Raw genomic sequence first — 20,672 nt, forward strand, 5'->3', positions numbered from 1 at the left:
CAAAAGCACATCACCTGAGGAAAAGGTAGAACTGGAAGAGAGAAGACTCGGGAAGAGCCGGGGTTGCGCTCTGGTGTCTGAAGGTCTGCTGAGGGAAAGCTAAGGCAGCCTGAGGCAGACTGGAAGCTATGCGTAGAATTCCACAGTTTACCTTCACGTAACGAAGGACCTTTTGTGATCTCTGGCCAAAAGTGGTTGAGCTGTTTCATAAGGTAGTGAGCTCCCTGTCTCTAGAGGTTTTTCAGGGAAGTTTGTTGTTGTTGTTGTTGTTGTTGTTGTTTTTTGAGACAGAGTCTCACTCTGTCGTCCAGGCTGGAGTGCAGTGCCATGATCTTGGCTCACTGCAAGCTCCGCCTCCCAGGTTCACGCCATTCTCCTGCCTCAGCCTCCCTACTAGCTGGGACTACAGGCACCTGCCACCATGCCTGGCTAATTTTTTGTATTTTTAGTAGAGACGGGATTTCACCGTGTTAGCCAGGATGGTCCTGAACTCCTGACCTCGTGATCCACCCGCCTCAGGCAAGTTTTAAGAAATGACTTGTCATCAACATCATAAAAGAAATGCGTGGGTAGAGATTGGATTAAACGCCAAGGAGTTCCCTGGGAACCCCCTAGGAAAGGACTTGGGCATTATACATAAGCAAAGTTGAGTATTCTCTGACTTTATTATAATCTGATGACTTTAAAATATGCACAGACTGGGCCGGTGCAGTGGCTCATGCCTGTAATCCCTGCACTTTGGGAGGCTGAGACGGGCAGATCACGAGGCCAGAAGATTGAGACTATCCTGGCTAACACGGTGAAACCCCGTCTGTACTAAAAATACAAAAAATTAGCTGGGCGTGGTGGCGGGTGCCTGTAGTCCCAGCTACTCAGGAGGCTGAGGCAGGAGAATGGCGTGAACGTAGGAGGCAGAGCTTGCAGTGAGCCGAGATCGCGCCACTGCTCTCCAGTCTGGGCAACAAAGCGAGACTCCGTCTCAAAAAAAAAAAAAGCACAGACTGTGGAATTGCCCTAGCTTGTATTGCTCTGATGTTTGGGGTTACCTGTGAACGCAGAGTCCCACGTTTGGGAGCGTGAGTAAGAGCTAACCCTGGCCCACCTGTGCAGGGAGCCTTTGGTCCTGTCCTTTAGGTTGGGGCAACAGGGATTGGGCTCTGCAGGTGCTGAGTTTGCCCCAAACTAGTGAACAGGAGATTGGAGAATGAGGCTGGGCGTTGCATAGGAAACAAGCCTTGGTACTTCTGTTCCATTATTTTTTGTCTCTGACTTCAAGTTTCTGGTTTTACCTTTTCGGTAAGCAGCAAATTAACAGGAGGTGGCACTGCTGTTCTGGAAAAAGAGCAGAAGTGACAGTCTTGGGCCTAGCCCCTCACTCCGGGAAAGGTGTGCCTGCCTGATGGCTGAAGTGCTTCCTCCCCCCGTTTACCTTTGGCACCCGAGCATCCCTTTTGCCACTCTCCTTTGTCCATTTTTACCTCGGTTGCCCTGGCTGGTTTCCCTTGTTTATTTTTTTCTCCACTCCTACAGTTCCTGTGGATGAAGCTGTTTCCACTCACTCATTGTCCCTGACACACCCTTCCTTTGAAAACAAACATGGGGATTGAGGGCCTGGAGCAAGAAAGATGGAGCAGCCTATTGCCAGCTAACTGGGAGGAACTGGGATCGCCGGCCTCCCTGAGGTGCTGATCTAGGAAAAGAATCCTCCCGGCCCAGGAGTGCACATCTGTAAAAACAAAGTTCCGTTTTCTGGGTCAAGGAGGTGGCATCAGGTGGGGGTTGGGGGGAATTATTCTGGCTTTTTTTTTAAAGGCGTGTATAACCCCAGTTAAAAGAAGACATTTTTAAAATTCTTAGATCCCTAAAGTAGTACTAAAATGTGGAGTTCACAAACAACTTAGAGCTGGTCTGGTGGACTCGTGGTCTGAAGACCTGGGTTGTGCCCTGGCCTCTGGCTGTGGAACCACAGGCCTATAACTTAAGCTTCACTCGGCTCCATCTGGGCAATGAGGGCCGTGAGACCTGCTTTACAAGGTGGTGATGACTGCAGCGTGAGAGAATGTACATGAAGGTGCTTTTCACAGTGTACAGTGCACTTGTTAGCAGTGCTTGGCCTTTGCAGTGTAACTAAGTCCGATTATATGCCCTCATCCTGTAGGTCAGAAGGTGCCACAGTTTCTTGGCTCACTGCCCTTTGTGTCTCCATAGTTTTTCACAGACCTCCAGAACCAGAAGAAATGCCTGACGGCTGAGCTCACACCTGTAATCCCAGCACTTGGGGATACCCGAGGCAGGAGAATTGCTTGAGCACAGGAGTTTCAGACCAGCCTGGGCAACATGGTGAAACCCGTCTCTACAAAAACTACAAAAGTTAGCTAGGCATGGTGGCGTGTGCCTGTAGTCCCAGCTACTTGGGAGGTTGAGATGGGAGGATCATTTGGTCCTGGGAGGCGGAGGTTGCCGTGAGCCAAGATCTGCACCACTGCACTCCAGCCTGGATAGCAGACCAAGACCCCGTCTGAAAAGAAAAAGAAAAAAAATGCCTAACGAATGGTTCTGTTTCTTACATCATTAGCTTCAGACAATAAGTACTGCAGTCCTCACAATTCAGTAGCTGCTTAAAAAATATATATGTAAGTGTGTGTGTGGTATGGGACATGTGGAGTAAGGCTGTGTTTCCTGTAACAGTTTTGTTAAATATCCTGTGGCACCTTTGTGAGTTTGCTGGGTTACCCCAGGTAACAATTTGGGAACTGTGGCAGCAGATTGTCCTAGACTTCCAGATTGGGGCCTTGATTTTTGTTTGTTTGTTTGTTTGTTTGTTTGAGGCGGAGTCTCGCTCTGTTGCCCGGACTGGAGTGCAGTGGCTGGATCTCAGCTCACTGCAAGCTCCGCCTCCCGGGTTCACGCCATTCTCCTGCCTCAGCCTCCCGAGTAGCTGGGACTACAGGCGCCCGCCACCTCGCCCAGCTAGTTTTTTTGTATCTTTAGTAGAGACGGGGTTTCACCCTGTTAGCCAGGATGGTCTCGATCTCCTGACCTCGTGATCCACCCGTCTCGGCCTCCCAAAGTGCTGGGATTACAGGCTTGAGCCACCGTGCCCAGCCGATTGGGGCCTTGATAAGTCCTCACTTAGCCTTCTCTGGAGGCTCAGCCGAGTGAGTGGTTCTCTGCCTCAGTGGCTGTTCACATCCACCCTGAAGAAGACCAGGTCTCCCAGTTGACTGGAGTGACTGACTCACAGTCTAGACGAGGATTTGTTTTGGGCAGAGCTGACTCGGTAATTCCCTCATCCACTCTCCTCTCAACTCCTTCCCACTGTCCTTGCATTACTACTGATCTTTTGAAGTACCAAAATCAGATATCTGAAAACTGCCTGAGGGGCTAATCTCCCAGGAATTTGTTGTTGACTGCTGATTATAGGAAGAACTTTGAGGAGCCTGCCAGCAATTGCATGCAGGCAGCATTGCAGGTTGAAATCTTACCTTCTCTTTATTGAACACAGGCTCCAGAACATGGGCAGCTTCTGCAGGGTGGCTGCAGGGCACAAGTGTTTCCCATCTGGGCTCCTGGTGTATTTGCTGCCCTTCCAGGACTCTGGGATCTGAAAGGAAGATGCTGTTGCTTTTCATAAACAAGCAGCAAAGGGTTGCATTCCTCCTGATATTGAAGGATGTTTAGGAGGGTATGTGATGTGGTAGGAGATAGGAGTCCCGAGTGCTTTTGCAGCATTGCCTTTGTTGATGCACTGCTGGAGAGCCCTGAGAACTGAGAATTACTCTGCCCAACGGAAGAGCAAACTGGAGCTCTCAGAGCTTAAGCTTGGACTTTGTTTTTAATGGACAGAGTTACATTTTTATAAAAATACAATTTGTGTTTATTTTTATTTTTGTCAAATTATTGTAGCAAGATTGAGTATGTTGCGAAAGGATAAAAATCACCTAATCCCATGGTGCTAACCATACAACTTTTTTTTTTTTTTTTTTGAGATGGAGTTTTAATCTTGTTGCCCAGGCTGGAGTGCAGTGGCATGAGCTCGGCTCACTGCAAGCTCCACCTCCCTGGTTCAAGCGATTCTCCTGCCTCAGCCTCCCGAGTAGCTGGAATTACAGGCATGCACCACCACACCTGGCTAATTTTGTGTATTTTTTAGTAGAGACACAGTTTCTCCATGTTAGTCAGGCTGGTGTCGAACTCCTGACCTCAGATGATCCACCCGCCTCGGCCCCCCAAAGTGCTGGGATTACAGGCATGAGCCACCACACCCAGCCTCGTACAACCATTTTTATTCTTCTTTTATGTTTGCCAGTAATAACATATGTTTTGCATCCAGCTTTGTCTCTATCTATATATAAACATTTTCAGTGTTGCTGTACTGTGTAATTATAATAGCAATATGACACAAATGAACAGTTAAAAACGAACACTGAAGAATTGTATGGTATATGAGGCCAGGCGCGGTGGCTCATGCCTGTAATCCTAGCACTTTGGGAGGCCAAGGCGGGTGAATCACGAGGTCAGGAGATCGAGACTGTCCTGGCCAACATGGTGAAACCCCGTCTCTACTAAAAATACAAAAATTAGCCGGGCACGGTGGCACAAATCCTAGCTACTCAGGAGACTGAGGCAGGAGAATCACTTGAACCAGGGAGTCGGAGGTTGCGGTGAGCCGAGATCATGCCACTGCACTCTAGCCTGGTGACAGAGAGAGACTCCGTCCCAAAAAAAAAAAAAAAGGAGTTGTAAGGTATGAATTATATCTCAATAAAACTGCTGTAAGAAAAAATAAATTTTTTATTTTTTATTTTTTTTGAGACGGAGTCTCACTCTGTCGTCCAGGCTGGAAGTGCAGTGGTGTGATCTCAGCTCACTGCAACCTCCTTCCTGGGGTTCAAGCAATTCTCCCGCCACAGCCTTCCCAGTAGCTGGGACTATAGGTGCACACCACCACGCCTGGCCAATTTTTGTATTTTTTTAGTAGAGCTGGGATTTCACCATGTTGGCCAAGCTAGTCTCAGACTCCTGACCTCAAGTGATCTGCCTGCCTCAGCCTCCCAAAGTGCCGGGATTATAAGCATAAACCGTGGTGGCCGCCAAAAAAAAAAAAAAATTAATTTTTAAAATATTCCAAATGGAGATTTTTTTAAAAACCTCCATTGCAAACAGGTTGTTTGTGTGCCTTTGTTGATGTACTGCTGGAGAGCCCTGAGAATTGAGAATTACTCTGCAGAATGGAAGAGCAAACTGGAGCTCTCAGAGCTTAAGCTTGGACTTTGGATCTCAAAAGTTGAGATCCACCAAGTTTTGTTCTAGTGGTGACGCGAATCATTAGCCCCACAGATTTTCACATCATTTCCCTCATTCTCATATTTTCTTCAGCTATATAGGTTAAATCCAGAAATAAGCACATTACACTAGCAAAATCTGAATGGGTTTTTATAGTTGGATGCTCTGTCTGCAGTTTCCCTCTAATGAAGTTCTCTGATGAACAGGAAACGGGCCATGTTCTTTACTTGGGTCAGAAGGAATAACTCATCCTTTAAGCTCGTGTTCTTATTGGAAGTCCACATGGTTGTTCACCCAGGAAGGGAGAAGAACTGAGTATAGAGTTCAGGATTTCGTAGCATTTTTTCTGTGAGTCCCCAGGAAGTTTCTAGGCTAAGGATAGGGGGTGGTAGCACCCACGGTTTGTGTGATTAAACCTGCAGGACCAACCCATCTGAACAAGTTAACTCAGATGTGACTTACTGGGGCCCCATGGACTCTAGAGCTGTTTCCCCTGATCGTCATAGCTGAAATATAATAATTCTGGCTGTCTTCCCTTAAGTCCAGGGTTTTCATACCTGCTTCAGTCTGACCTGCTAGAGAATCATTCCTAGAGAGGTGCTATTCCTTCTTGGTCTTTGTTGTTGGCTTACGCAGTGGTTAAACCAGCAGCTTCCTAGAGACTGCTACCCTTTGCAGCCTCTTAGTCTAGAGAGAGAAGGTGGGAAGTTGGGAAGCTGGATAACTGGGCTTTGGAGCCAAACAGATTTGGCCTTGAATTTCAACATTGCCATTTATTGGGTCAGCTGCTTCATTGTGTTTTACCTCAGTTTACTTGTGTGCAAAATGGAAATAATAATGTCTACCTCATAGGGTTATTGTGAGACTTGAATAGTGGTTAGCTTGTAGTGGGTTCTATGTTTAGGGTGTCATATGGGGTGCTATGTGAGTGGGAGAGTATATGCTTCATCCTCAGTCTTGGTTTTATTAGTCCACCTGCCCCTGTGTTCTATCTCCCATACCCTGTAATCTCTTGTTGTTGTTGTTGTTGTTGTTGTTGTTGTTGTTGAGACGGAGTCTCACTCTGTCGCCCAGGCTGGAGTGCAGTGGCCGGATCTCAGCTCACTGCAAGCTCCGCCTCCTGGGTTTATGCCATTCTCCTGCCTCAGCCTCCCAAGTAGCTGGGACTACAGGCGCCCGCCACCTCGCCCGGCTAGTTTTTTTTTTTTGTATTTTTAGTAGAGACGGGGTTTCACCGTGTTAGCCAGGATAGTCTCGATCTCCTGACCTCGTGATCCGCCCGTCCCAGCCTCCCAAAGTGCTGGGATTACAGGCTTGAGCCATTGCGCCCGGCCCTTTTTTTTGTTGTTGTTGTTGAAACGGAGTCTTGCTCTCTCTCCCAGGCTGGAGTCCAGTGATGTGATCTCAGCTCACTGCAAGCTCCGCCTCCCAGGTTCACGCCATTCTCCTGCCTCAGCCTCCCGAGTACCTGGGACTACAGGCGCCGCCACCACACCTGGCTAATTTTTTTGTATTTTTAGTAGAGACGGGGTTTCACCATGTTTGCCAGGAAGGTTTTGATCTCCTGACCTCATGATCCGCCTGCCTCGCCCTCCCAAAGTGCTGGGATTACGGGCGTGAGCCACCGTGCCCGGCCCATACCCTGTAATCTTTTGAGTGCTGATTAGAAGGGAACAGAATGACAATATGACTCACCCAGGAACAGAGAAGGAAATGGCCCTTGATCATTGCTGATTTGTGACCCATCTACCACCCTTCTCTTGGAAGTGTAATGTGGGCCTTAAACTGTTGAGAATGCTCAAGCCTGCCTAGCATTTGGCACTTCTCTGCACTCAACACGATGGATGGTCTTTTTTAGACTTTTCCTCAGCAACACTAGGGTTGCCTTGCACAACTGGGAGACACGGAACTTCCAGAAGCTCGTGGAGTGACCTGCTGGGTGGTGACCACATCTGCGCAGGAGACAGAAAGGCAGGCAGGCCATGAAAGTCACTCTTTGATTGTCCCAAGGGAAAGAAATCCAAGCCTGCTATGACTTTGTCCTGCCACCTTCCGAGGAAGTCCTCACTACATCGTAAGCTGAACACTGCTGGTAGAAACTCTGGTAGTTGTTGGAAGTTGTGATTTCATGCAAAGCGGAACAATGACCATTATTCATTATTCTCCCTCTGACCCCTCCCTGGCTCCATTGCACTGCCAGAGGGACCTTCTTGATGGCAGTTGATCCAAGTAACCTGAAGCTGACACTCCCAGAAGCCCCACCTCACTCCTGTGGTTCCGCAGCCCACGGGGAGCTACCGCTATGTCTGGTCCACCCTCCCGGCAGCCGTGCAAGTCCCAACAGACCACCTTCCCTTCAGGCCAGATGCCATGGATTGCTAACTGAGGTGTGGCTGGGCCCCTCCTTCCCCATCTGGGACTCATCTTTTTGAAATTATATGATGCAGAGAACTGCCTGTCCTTAGGGATCCAGCATTTCCGACCTTCATTCTGTATTTTCATCCATGTCTCCTGAAATGCTGTTGTGTGATTTCTGGGTTGGATAGGATTCTGCTCATTTCTATTCCTAACTTTGGAATTAGGTAAATATTTTCTGGGCTGTGCTTTAAAGATGCTGGCGTTCTTTTTGGCCCTCTCAGTGACTCAGTCCCCTTCCTACCCGTGTCAATGATGACCAGTTTGCATTTCTGCCACCCTGACTTTCAGGGACTGCGAGTATATTTGCCTGAGATGTTGATGTAACTAACTCTTCAGCTTGTCAACCAGCCTCTCAGATGGAATGCTTTTGTAATTTGGTAGCCATGTAGAATTGTGTGCCTTCCAGACTTGCATTCTCAGCCTCACAAAGCTGTCTTTTGTCCTTTTCTGGCTCCCCCTAACCCCCCAAATATATCAACCTAAAGCACAGAGATACTGTTCTTGTGGAAGTCTTGAAGGGAAAAAGCCTGTCGTAGCCTCACTACCAAGGGTTTGACTCAGATCCTTGGTGTGAGGCAACCTCTGGGCCGAGATACAGCCGTTCCTGACACCCTGGGGATGAGACAGAAAGGGAATGGTTCTCTTTAACCATCTTCTGTAATTTTCAAAAAACTAAAAATCTTTTTTTTTTTTTTTGAGACGGAGTCTCGCTCTGTCGCCCAGGCTGGAGTACAGTGGCCGGATCTCCTCTCACTGCAAGCTCCGCCTCCCGGATTCACGCCATTCTCCTGCCTCAGCCTCCCGAGTAGCTGGGACTACAGGCGCCCGCCACCTCGCCTGGCTAGTTTTTTGTTTTTTTTGTTTTTTTGTTTTTTTTGAGGAGGAGTCTCGCTCTGTCGCCCGGACTGGAGTGCAGTGGCCGGATCTCAGCTCACTGCAAGCTCCGCCTCCTGGGTTTACGCCATTCTCCTGCCTCAGCCTCCCTAGTAGCTGGGACTACAGGCGCCTGCCACCTCGCCCGGCTAGTTTTTGTATTTTTAGTAGAGACGCGGTTTCACCATGTTAGCCAGGATGGTCTCGATCTCCTGACCTCGTGATCCGCCCTTCTCGGCCTCCCAAAGTGCTGGGATTACAGGCTTGAGCCACCGCGCCTGGCCGTTTTTTGTATTTTTAGTAGTGACGGGGTTTCACCGTGTTAGCCAGGATGGTCTCGATCTCCTGACCTCGTGATCCGCCCGTCTCGGCCTCCCAAAGTGCTGGGATTACAGGCTTGAGCCACCGCGCCCGGCCAAAACCAAAAATCTTAAAGTGTCTTGAATCAAATGTAGATTGCACTTAGAATAGTCGAATAACAAAAGTCTCCTCTTGGAAACTGCTCCGTGCATTTACATTGAAGTCTAGTTGATGGCAACATGTTCCATGTAACAGAACATCAGGAGCTATGCTGAGCCATGTGGGCTTTGTACATTTAGCTGGATTTTTCAAATAGAGAAACTTTCCCTTCCCCTTGCCTACCTTGTCTTCACTCTACAAGGCCAATTCTATAGCTGGCAAACTTGGCAAACTCCTGTTTCACCCATTCGTAGAGAAACCTTCTGTGGTTGGGGCCAGGCGCAGTGGCTCACACCTCTAATCCCAGCACTTGGGGAGGCGGAGGCGGGAGGATCATGAGGTCAGGAGATCGAGACCATCCTGACTAACAAAGTGAAACCCCATCTCTACTGAAAATACAAAAATTAGCTGGGCATGGTGGTGGGCACCTATAGTCCCAGCACTCTGGAGGCTGAGGCAGGAGAATGGCATGATCGCGGAGGTGGAGCTTGCAGTGAGCTGGATTGCACCACTGCAGTCCAACCTGGGCAACAGAGCGGGACTCCATCTCAAAAAAAAAAAAAAAAAAGAAACCTGTGGTTGAGAGCAGAGTCTTCCTGTCAATAAGCGGTCTAAGAGCAAAGGCAACCCCAATGTGTCCCAAAGGGCCCCACCAACTTCCGCCCATTTTTCTGATAAATGGAGTATTTCCATTCCCAGGCAGGCAGTGTGCCCACGGCAGTGGCTTAGTCCTGGCCGACAGGATACAACTAAAGGAAATGTGCTAGCGATGGGCTTTCTCTGGGGCTCTCCAGTGGGGGTGGCTGGCATCTGGCCCCCAGGGTGTGATGTTCCCATGCAGCACTGGGTTTGGAGGCTTTACTGAACTGTTGACAGCTTTCACTCCTAGCCCCCAGCCATGTCTCTGTCAAACCAACATCATTTTGTTCTGGAACTTGGAGGTATTTTATAAAGGCAATCCAGCATTATTGCCTTCTTGGCACCCTGAAGTGACTCACATTGATCTCAGAAAACCTTGTTTTAACTATTACTTTGATGCCCCCGCAAGAGGGTTTCTAGAGGATGGCATAGCAGTTGTTCTGAAGCAGTCGTATTGCCTGATGGTTAAGAGCACGGTTTCATGGGACTGTTGTGAAAATTACATGAGATTCTTAATTGAAGAGCTTAGCGTAATACCTAAACTTATTCCCCTAGATTGAGTTTTCATATTTTATCCTCAATGTTTGGCCCATTGCTTGGTGTATAAATCATGCTCAATAAATTATCTTGAAAAAATAAATGAATTAACTGTATAGTAATTCTTCTTGTCTTAAGATTTAAGAGCATTAGGCCCAGTGTTCAGAAACAGGATGCAGGGCCAGATGTGGTGACTCACACCTGTAATCCCAGCACTTTGGGAGGCTGTGGCAGGAGGATTGCTTGAGCCTACAAGTTCAAGAGCAGCCTGGGCAACATAGTGAGACCCCATCTATACAAAAAATTTAAAAATTAGCCAGCCATGGTGGTGCATGCCTGTAATCCCAGCTACTTGGGAGGCTGAGGCAAGAGAATTGCTTGAGCCCAGGAGGTCAAGGCTGCAGTGAGCTATGATTGCGCCAGTGTACTCCAGCCTATGTGACAGAGTGAGACCCTGTCTCAAAAAAAAAAAAAAGGATGATGCAGAAAGATAAATAAAGAATTGGGTTTGAAATTTTTTTGTAATTCAGCATTGGTGTCGCCTCCCCACCTTCTCCTGCTCCTTGGCAGACTTTTATTGCAAGCCTAGCCCTTTTGTTAGCTGCTCTTCTACTGCCCGTCCATCTGACATTTCTAGTGAATCTACACATGAAACTCGCTGTGGAGTTGACCAGGCTGGGAGTCTGAAGTTAAAACGTAACAGCTGAAGGTAGGTGTGGAACCTAAACTTGACAAGACAAACTGACAATGTTTGGGTGGGTGTGTGTGTGTGTGTGAGAGAGAGAGAGAGAGAGATCAGTGCTTGAGCACCTTTTGTGGGCCAGGCAGACTGTTACAAGTGGTGATTTTTGTGAGTACACAGAGTAGGGTAGTTTCTCTTCGTTGGCCAAGTGGGCGTGAGGGTAGAGGAAGGCTTCCCTGGGCTGGGCTGAGGCCTACACAGGGCTTTCTAGGCAGGAGTGGGGAGAAGGCAGTTTCCGGGAGTAGGCATTGCAAAGATCCTAGGTGCAGAAAGGGAAGGAAGAGGCTGAAATGGCTGGCAGGGGATCCTCAGGGCTCATGGGCCACAGTGAGGATCTGTTTTTAAGGAGCCACTGTGCTCGTGAAGTGAGATCTCATCAGGCCATGGGCTGTCCCAGGTGTGAGAGAATAAAGGTTTGAAAGGAGTCATTTTACTAATCTGCCTCCCTAGCTGCCACGTACTTGTAAGATGCAAGATTACGTTGTCCAACAGGAAACCCCCACTCTGTAGCATTCTCGCTCATGGCCTCAGGGCTGGCTGCCCTCTGCCCCTGTTGAGAGTGCTTTCTCTGTGCCGACTGCTCCCCAAGCTGGAAGGAAAATGTGACATTTAGATTTGGCGGGATCTAGATGCTGGTGGCTGCCATTGCGGAACTCAAGTTTGACACTGGAGCTTTGTGGGGCCGGTTTCAGGAAGGATTGAGGAAGCATTGTTGGCTGTAAATGAACCTCCATTCTCTTACTCAGGACTTGGTACTTCTCTGCTGAGTAAATCCTCCCAGCTCAAATGGCAGCTTGTCCAGTTTCGTGGGTCTATATTGTTGTTGCTTCCTTCCTGCACTCCAGTCAGCTTCATCAGTGGCTGGACTTTTGTATTCTCTGCAGGAGGAACCATATTGCAGGTTCTGTAATTCCTGAGAACCTACATCCATGGCTGTTGCATCTTCCAAGTCTCAGTCACAGTTGGTTAAGAAACCAAATTGGCAGGTTGAGATCACTATTCTTCTCCAGGGACAGCCCCCAGCCTGCTGCAGCCGCCTTCCGCTCTGGTTGTTGGGCCTTTAGTCTCAGGTGGGGTCTGGGTAGATAAGGGGTGCAGGCGGAGGAGGAGACCTCGGCTCAGATTAGTGTTGTCCACCAGCTCAGCATTTAAACCATACTTCCTCTTTCCTCCCTTCTATTTTCTAACTTGGCTTTTGTTTTTGTCTTCTTGTTTTTCCTTGTGTCTTTTTTTTTTTGGAGACAATCTTGCTCTTTCAGGCTGGACTGCAGTGGCGCGATCTCGGCTCACTGCAACATCCACGTCTCAAGTAGCTGGGATTACAGGCATGCACCACCATGCCCGACTAATTTTTGTATTTTTAGTAGAGAGGAGGTTTCACCGTGTTGTCCAGGCTGGTCTCAAACTCCTGGCCTCAAGTGATCTGCCCGCCTCAGCCTCCCAGCACGCCCAGCCTATTTTTCCTTGTGTCTTGATTGGAATTGAATGAGGGGCTGTGTTTTCTGCCAGGAGCGGCCCTCCTTTCCTAGGTGAGGCGCTTTGTTTTCACCTTCCTTAGGAACGAGGTGAAAAGCCCTCAGCCTGTTCTGGCTGTGGTGTTGCTCATGTGTCTGGGCTGCGGGTTCCATGCCCTCTGGCTAATGTAGACGGATGCCTGGTGAGTAGACATCCAGGATGAGTTCATTACTTTAACCAACTGAGAATTTCTACCTGGAGGCCAGTGGGTGGATTCGTACGAGTCAAGACAGGTGTTTCCTGTGCATTTCAAAAGGCTGCTGGCGGGGAAGAGATGAACAGTGCTTTCTTGTTGCTTTTTACTTGTATCCTCATAGCCCTTCTTCCCACTTCCTGCCTCTTTAAGGGCATAGTGAGACTCTCCCCCTAGAGCAGGTGGTATAACACCAGTGCCTTGGACAACTGGCAGTTTAATAATTGAGCCTTTTTTCCATCTCCTTAGTTCTATCATTTAAAATATTTCATTAGGAGGGACGTGAGGATTGAAAAATTACCTACCAGGTACAGTGTTCACTTTCTGGGTGACGGGTACACCGGGAGCCCAAACCTTACTTAACATTACACAATGGCCGGGCGCGGTGGCTCAAGCCTGTAATCCCAGCACTTTGGGAGGCCGAGACGGGCGGATCACAAGGTCAGGAGATCGAGACCATCCTGGCTAACACAGTGAAACCCCGTCTCTACTAAAAATACAAAAACTAGCCGGGCGAGGTGGCGGGCGCCTGTAGTCCCAGCTACTCGGGAGGCTGAGGCAGGAGAATGGCGTGAACCCGGGAGGCGGAGCTTGCAGTGAGCTGAGATCCGGCCACTGCACTCCAGTCCAGGCGACAGAGCGAGACTCCGCCTCAAAAAAAAAAAAAAAAAAACATTACACAATGTATCCATGTAACAGACCTGCACATATACCGCCAAATCTAAAAATAATTTTTTTAAATTATAAAATAAATTGTTCATCACAGATTTTTTTCTGATACGTGGCTGGCTTCCATGATAACTGTCATGGGTGCTTGGTTCATTTTTCTTTTTTTTTTTGAGGCGGAGTCTCGCTCTGTTGCCCGGACTGGAGTGCAGTGGCCGGATCTCAGCTCACTGCAAGCTCCGCCTCCCGGGTTTACGCCATTCTCCTGCCTCAGCCTCCCGAGTAGCTGGGATTACAGGCGCCCGCCACCTCGCCCGGCTAGTTTTTGTATTTTTAGTAGAGACGGGGTTTCACCATGTTAGCCAGGATGGTCTCGATCTCCTGACCTCGTGATCCGCCCGTCTCGGCCTCCCAAAGTGCTGGGATTACAGGCTTGAGCCACCGCGCCCGGCCTCATTTTTCATACTGAATACCTGGTATCTGAGACATGACTGGTAAGAGGGTATCTCTTTAGTCCTGTCCTCCCTGTGGTGGAGGTTGTTATAGAGGAATGTCGTTACTGTTTGAATAGAGGTCACTTTCATTGAATGAAACTTGATTCCGTGGATAGTTGTGTGTAAATGGTGCTAAAAAGCAGCTCTGGGGTATTGCAGGTTCTCCCTGTGTCACCCAGGCTGGAGTGCAGTGGCATAAACATAGCTCACTGCAGCTTCAGCCTCCCAGACTCAGGTGATCTCGCCTCAGCCTCCCAAGTAGCTGGGACGACAGGCCAGTCCCAAACTCCTGGATTCAAGCAGTCCGGCCCACCTCAGCCTCTCAAAGTGCTGGAATTACATGCGTGAGCCACTGCACCTGGCCAAGTGGGCGCTTCAGGATCCAGAGAACTTAGGTTGTTGTCTTTCTTCTTCAGGAGAAGCTCGGCACAGTGACAGAGGCGCCCAGGGCTCAGCAAGCTCACGACCCAGCTTGTTGTACTCAAAGGGCAGAAGAATCACGTTCTAAACATGACAAGGTATAGCCAGCAGGAGGCAGATTCCCAGCTTGATTCTCCAGAGCCGTCTAGGCCCCAAGGGTGCCTGACACCAGTGGGAATCTAAACCAGCACAGACTCCAGAGTCTTCTTAGGAGACCCTAGTGCAGCAGCTCTGGCCGCCTCCTGAGCGTGCATGCTCGTATGGCTTCTGAGCTGGCCAGGCTACTTCATGCGTTTGGTTTGATGGGTTCTCGTAAGGCAGGAGAATCTTCTTGAACTTGGAGTTGGGTCTGTGGTCCATCGGTCATTACTTTGTTCAGAGGCACTGAGGGTGGGAGGGCCCGTGGAGCTGGATTCTGCTGCTGGGAAGTTGGGTGGGCCTTGTTTCTGGGCCTCAGGTTCAGTACTGAATGAGAGTCCTCTTGTTGCGAGCTGAAGGGGTGCTCTGGGCATGCCATGCCCTTTCTTTGTGCTAAGAGGTTAGAAAAGCAAAGACCAGACTAGTTGGCAAATTGAAACCCAACTATCCAGTTTATTTATTTCTTAGGCATAGAAGGAATAATTGAGGGGGGACGGAAGAGCCAAGCTAAAGGGAAAGACGAAAATAAAGGGATAAAATCCTTCCTGTGATTTTGCCCCATCATCTCTTTTTTTCCAGAGACGTGACTCAACAACCTCAGCTGAGCCTGGCAGCACACACACCCCACACACCTTTCCATCTCCAGGGTCACAAAAGCCACAAGAAGCCACGGGGAGGCTCCTGGCCTCTTACTTGACCTAAGGAGCCTCTGAAGTGGCAAGTGTGTTTCCCTTTGAAGAGCCGTTGCGTGTTTGGTGACTAACTTCCTGTGGCTCTGGGTAGACACGGTAGACTCCCCGCGTGATGACTGGGCCTCGGCAGTTGAGTCCATGAGAAGGGGCGGGTGTGGTGTGGTGCGGAGCCTTGGGGAAGGGTGAGTGGGGGCTGGAGGGAGAGTTAATGAACGGTCAGTCCCTGTATGATCAGCCAGCTGGCATGTGGAGGAAGAGCTGATGTTTTCCCACAATCAGCACCCAGAAAGCTGTTCTCTAGAGGGAGAATGTAAGGACATTTTACAGTCCCATGTTTTGTTACTAACACTTGTGAACATTGGTTTCCTCAGAGTCACTGCTACAAAGGGATTGTTGTTTGTCCCCTGAGAGACTGGCCGTCTCTAGAGAGCCGCTGATTTATGACTGCAACCTGAAGTTGGTGTGGCAGTCCTCCAGGCACGCCTCCCTGCCCGCTCCCACCCTTCTCTTTGCCCACCTGATTGGCAGGGGGCAGTGGCTCAAAGAGATGGGTTGCTAAGCAGCCTGGCCTGGACGCAGTGCCCTGCCAGGTTGAATGAATAGCTGCAGTGTTCTGAGGAATGGGGAATTTGGCCTGTCCCAGCATCAGGAGGGGCTTTTTGGGAAGGGGGCTAAGACTGAGTCTAGGCTCGGTGTGGGGAACTGGGTGGCCTTCCTGGCCCCTTCCTTTCGGAGCCGTGGCGTGGTGTGCCATGTCTGTGGAAGTGGAGCCGGCAGAGCTCTGCACCTGTCCTCGAGGTCTTGTTGCAGGGTCTTCCTGTCTCATCTCCTCCCTTGCTCATCAGAGGGAAAGGACATGGGGCCCGACAGCTTTCTGTGAACTCCGCTTCTGCCGTTTTGATCATGAGCACGGGTGGCCCTTGAGATTGTTGATCTGACTGGGTTTGAGGGGCTGGATGTCAGCAACCCAGAAATGGGGGAAACGTGTGTTCTTGCCTTTTTACACTTGAGACAGTGGAGGCAAGGGAAGACTTGTGATGTAGGACTTGGACCGTGGCTTTCTCAACGTTGACTTTGGTTTAGATGAAACATTTGCTATGGAACAGTGAAATCCAAAAAACGTCTCAGAAGCCTTTGCTGTCAGGTTTCTGTAGGACTTGTGGACGTGGCTGTCATGGGATGCTGTTTGCATTAGGGATTGGAGGAAGCTTTTCTTTGGAGGGAGTATAAAGCCAGTGGAAAGGGAGCTGAGAGCCAGGGAGAGGCTGCCTTGATCCTCGGGCCTCTCTCGGATCCCCATTCTGCCGCTTATTCAAGGTTCGCTACACGTTTGCTCAGGTTCTGTGAGCTGCCCCTTTATCCTCATGATGAAGCCTCCCTTTTTGAACTAAAAATCAGAGAAGTATCTTGGGAGCGGCTAGTCTGCATTTTCATCTCGGGAGTCTGCTATTAGAAAGCAGTCCCCTCTTGCTTCCTTGGTACCAGCAGTAGAGGTGGTGATGTCTGGGCTGGCCGGGGCCTTGAACGCTGCACTCCATTCAGGCAAGCTTCCTCGGACCCAGAGGAGAGCAACAGGCAGGGTATGCGTTGCCCAGGTGGCCGCAGCAGGCTTGCTGGCGTGTGCTCTCCTCAGTGATGGTGGGTTTGGTCACTGAAGAGGTTTGGAGGAGAGACCGGCGTGGGGCTCCAGAGCATCCGGCTGCTGCGACGCAAGAAGAAGAGGCTTCGGAGGCTTGAGGGTGCCAGAGGCCCCTGAAACATCAGCTTACCCTTAGTGTTCCTGGCAGTGCTTTTACTTTTTCTCCTTCCTTAAAAACCCTGAGTGGTCTCAGTGGAGAGTAGCTGGTTCAGGAGCCGCAGTCTTACCTCCTCGTGTTTGTTTCTCTTTTGCAGGATAATACAGAAGCAGAAAAGCGAGACCCCCAGGAACTCGTGGGTGAGTATTGGGGGATCCTGGGGGCACGTTTCTCAGCCTTGCCACTAGCAGCCTGGCTTCCGGCCATGCCAGGCCTTCCGCCCCACAGGGCTTCTGTCTGCTGTGAGCACCATGTCCCTTCGGCTCCCTCTCAGGGCCTTTGGCATTTCCTAGGATGCCCGGGTGAGACGCCCAGGGAACAGTTCTTTGAAAATCGTATTTGTGGTGTGTTTTATTGGGCTTGGGTCGGTTGCCCGCACTGTCAAGAGGGAGTTCAGGGCCCCTCAGCTGGGAGCGTGTCTTGGTCTCTGCTTCCCCTAGTGCCCTAGGCTTGTCTTCTGTCTTTGCACCCTCTCATCCACCTCTCTGCTGGCATATCCGAGCTGCTTAGGGAGTCAGCGTGTGGCCTGTGCTGGCACTTTGCTCTGTCCCCAGGCAGGAACATGCCTCACAGCCCTGGAGTCTGGGGCTCTTTGAGATTTGGGAGGAGCGGGGACACTATGTTTCTGGAAAACAGCACACATCATCCAAGTCCTGTGCTAGCCCCAGCCTTTTAATCCTTTTAGAAAGTCCCCCAGCTCCTTTCATGTGGCTCCCAAAACCCGACCCAGGGGAGTTCCCGGCAGCTGAGTCAGAGCTCTTGGTGGAGTTGGCCCTCCCTCTCTGTGGCGGCCATTACTGGCTCTCAAACAGGCTCCTCCCTCCTGCCGTCTTGCCTCGGTGGCTCACTGGCTCCAGCCCTGGGGGTTCCGAGCCCAGGGACCACCTGGAAGCGCTGCCCCAGTAGTCAGTCCCTCCCACCCAGGCTTTCTCCCAGGAAGACCTTTCTGCTGGGAGTTCTGCTACGGAGCCTGTTCTCCTTTTCCCGAACTAAAGGAGCTAGGAATCGTTGATTCTGTTTGTCTTTTAAAGAAGGATTAGGGGCCGGGCGCGGTGGCTCAAGCCTGTAATCCCAGCACTTTGGGAGGCCGAGACGGGCGGATCACGAGGTCAGGAGATCGAGACCATCCTGGCTAACTCGGTGAAACCCCGTCTCTACTAAAAAAAAAAAAAAAAAACTAGCCAGGCGAGGTGGCGGGCGCCTGTGGTCCCAGCTACTCAGGAGGCTGAGGCAGGAGAATGGCGTGAACCTGGGAGGCAGAGTTTGCAGTGAGCCGAGATCCGGCCACTGCGCTCCAGCCTGGGCAACAGAGCGAGACTCCGTCTCAAAAAAAGGATTGGGTGGGAACACAGTAACGCTGAGCAGCCCAGACCCTCAGCAGGAGGGCCTTAATTCCTGGCTTCTCTGGTGGAGTTTCAGTCTTTCAAATCCTATACAAACCAGGACTTTCCTAAAACCTAGAGTTTGTTCTTTAGAAAGTGGCACCGTAGGGATGCAACATTTGGCTTTGAGGGCAGAGGAAGCAGAGTTCACATCTGCTGGGAAGCTGATGGCCTGCCCTAAGGAGGCGATCCACCAGCAGGATGTGGACAGGAACCTCGGCCTCTTACCCCACCATCACCTGAGCCAACCGTGCATTTCACTGTGAGAAACTGCACGGCCGGGGATCAGAGAGCAGCCTGTCGCGTGCCAAGGCAGAGATGCCGTCGCTCTTGCTAGCAGTGCTGAGCAGGCAGTGGAATGTGTGTGGGCATCAGCCATCTCAGCCCCCAGTCGCTTCCAAAGCCAACTTGTCACTTTTCCTCCCTGTGCCGTTTTTTGGAAATAGCTTTTTTGAGGTATAATTTACATAGAGCAAGACTTGCCAATTTTAGGTGTGCCATTTGATGAATGTTGACAGATGCATATCGTGGTGTGAGCCCCACCGTAATCGTGATGCAGAACGCGCCCATCACCCCAAAATGTTCCCTTCTGCCCCGACCCTGTTACAGCTGATTCCCTCCCTCAACCTTGGGCAAGCTGTGATCTACACTCTCCTCACTATAGCTTTACCTTTTTTTAGAATTTCCTGTAAATCAGGCCGGGCGCGGTGGCTCAAGCCTGTAATCCCAGCACTTTGGGAGGCCGAGACGGATGGGCCGATCACGAGGTCAGGAGATCGAGACCATCCTGGCTAACACGGTGAAACCCTGTCTCTACTAAAAAATACAAAAAACTAGCCGGGCGACGTGGCGGGCGCCTGTAGTCCCAGCTACTCAGGAGGCTGAGGCAGGAGAATGGCGTGAACCCGGGAGGCGGAGCTTGCAGTGAGCTGAGATCCGGCCACTGCACTCCAGCCTGGGCGACAGAGCGAGACTCTGTCTCAAAAAAAAAAAAAAAAAAAGAATTTCCTGTAAATCAGGATCTCCCAGCCCTGGCCCTGCTGACATTTTGGGCTGGATAATTCTTTGTGGTGGGGCTGTCCTGTGCTTTGTAGGGTGTTTAGCAGTGTCCTTGGTCTCTACCCACTCACTGCATGCCAGAGGCACTCTTCCTCCCCCAGATGTGACAGTGATCAATGTCCCTTTGGGGCAGAATCACCTGCCGTTGAGAAGCAGGGGTAGAAAGGGAACTAGGGTTTTTGTCTGGCTTCTTTCACTCAGCACGGCGCTTGCGAGGCTCATCCATGTTGTTGGGCATGTCCAGAGTTCCTTTTTGTAGCCAAGTAATATTTCACTGTAGGGATACACCACAGTTTGTTTTCTCATTCACCCGTGGAGGACAAAAATGGATCTTTAAACGGCATCATTTTGATTACTCGCCATTCCTCAGTAACAAGTAGCTAGTTTAGCTCCCCTTACTAAAGACGTAATTAATTGAAGGACAGTGGCTTCCGTTCATGATGCGGTGCCTGTCAGCCTGTCTGCCTAAGCTGCTTTTGTCTGCTCTGGTGTCAGGACTCAGGTTGCTTACCAGGTATGGGAAGCATGTCCATGCATGTAGACAGCCCCAGCTTTAAGAGAACAAGCAGGAGAGCAGAGAAGCCAAGCCACAGGCGTCTGCAGCACTGCAGCCCCTTGACAGAGCCGAGCATGCACACCCTCTCAGTGCCCTCCAGGGCCTCACCGATGCCCACGGCTGAGCCTGGAGCAGTGGTGCTAGTGTGGCAGTGGGCGTGGGTTCTCTGTGTCACTTAGGAGCTGGAGATACTCCACTGTCCCCTGGAGCCCCCCAGCTCACTCACTCCCTGCCGTCCCATGAGCCCATCCAACTAGCTACTCCTGCCCAGATCCCTCCATGGCAGCTGTGGGTACTCTGGGTGTTTTCTGACTTGGGCACGCACCAGGGCAACTCACACTGACAGCTGGCTTCTCAGGTCCTAACTGCGGCTGCCTCTGAGAACACCCCCATCAGGCCCAGGCAGCAGCCACAGACCCAGCACTGCTTCCAAGAGACTGTGGACACATTGCTCTACGGATGTCCTGGGGACATGGCTTGAGGCTCTGTCTGCTCACAAGAAATGTGGGGCTCGGCTGGTCTGGTCACGGTGGCTCACACCTATCATCCCAGCACTTCGGGAGGCCAAGGCAGGCGGATCACGAGGTCAGGAGTTCGAGGCTAGCGTGGTGAAACCCCATTTCTACTAAAAATACAAAAAAAAAAAATTAGCCAGGCATGGTGGCACGTGCCTGTTGTCCCAGCTATTCAGGAGGCTGAGGCAAGAGAACTGCTTGAACCCAGCAGACGGAGGTTGCAGTGAGCTGAGATCACGCCATTGCACTCCAGTCTGGGTGACACAGTGAGACTCCATCTCAAAAAAAATAA

The 20,672-nt window shown here is 50.5% G+C and overlaps 1 protein-coding gene across 7 annotated transcripts in view; it reads left to right on the forward strand.

The window, feature by feature from the left end:
• Positions 1 to 20,672, forward strand: part of SAP30BP (SAP30 binding protein) — a 44,142-nt gene that overhangs the window by 12,189 nt on the left and 11,281 nt on the right. For 4 of the 7 annotated variants that reach the window (XM_033182204.1, XM_033182205.1, XM_033182201.1 and 1 more), the window contains one exon: positions 16,966 to 17,008. In XM_033182204.1, the coding sequence (XP_033038095.1) occupies positions 16,966 to 17,008 (43 nt within the window). Of the gene's footprint in view, positions 1 to 14,238; positions 14,341 to 16,965; positions 17,009 to 20,672 lie in introns of all 7 variants that reach the window. The other 3 variants (XM_033182200.1, XM_033182206.1, XM_033182199.1) reach the window with 1 other exon arrangement.

The sequence above is a fragment of the Trachypithecus francoisi genome, unplaced genomic scaffold (genome assembly GCF_009764315.1).
Source record: "Trachypithecus francoisi isolate TF-2019V2 unplaced genomic scaffold, Tfra_2.0 Lachesis_group20, whole genome shotgun sequence".
Lineage (NCBI taxonomy): Eukaryota > Metazoa > Chordata > Mammalia > Primates > Cercopithecidae > Trachypithecus > Trachypithecus francoisi.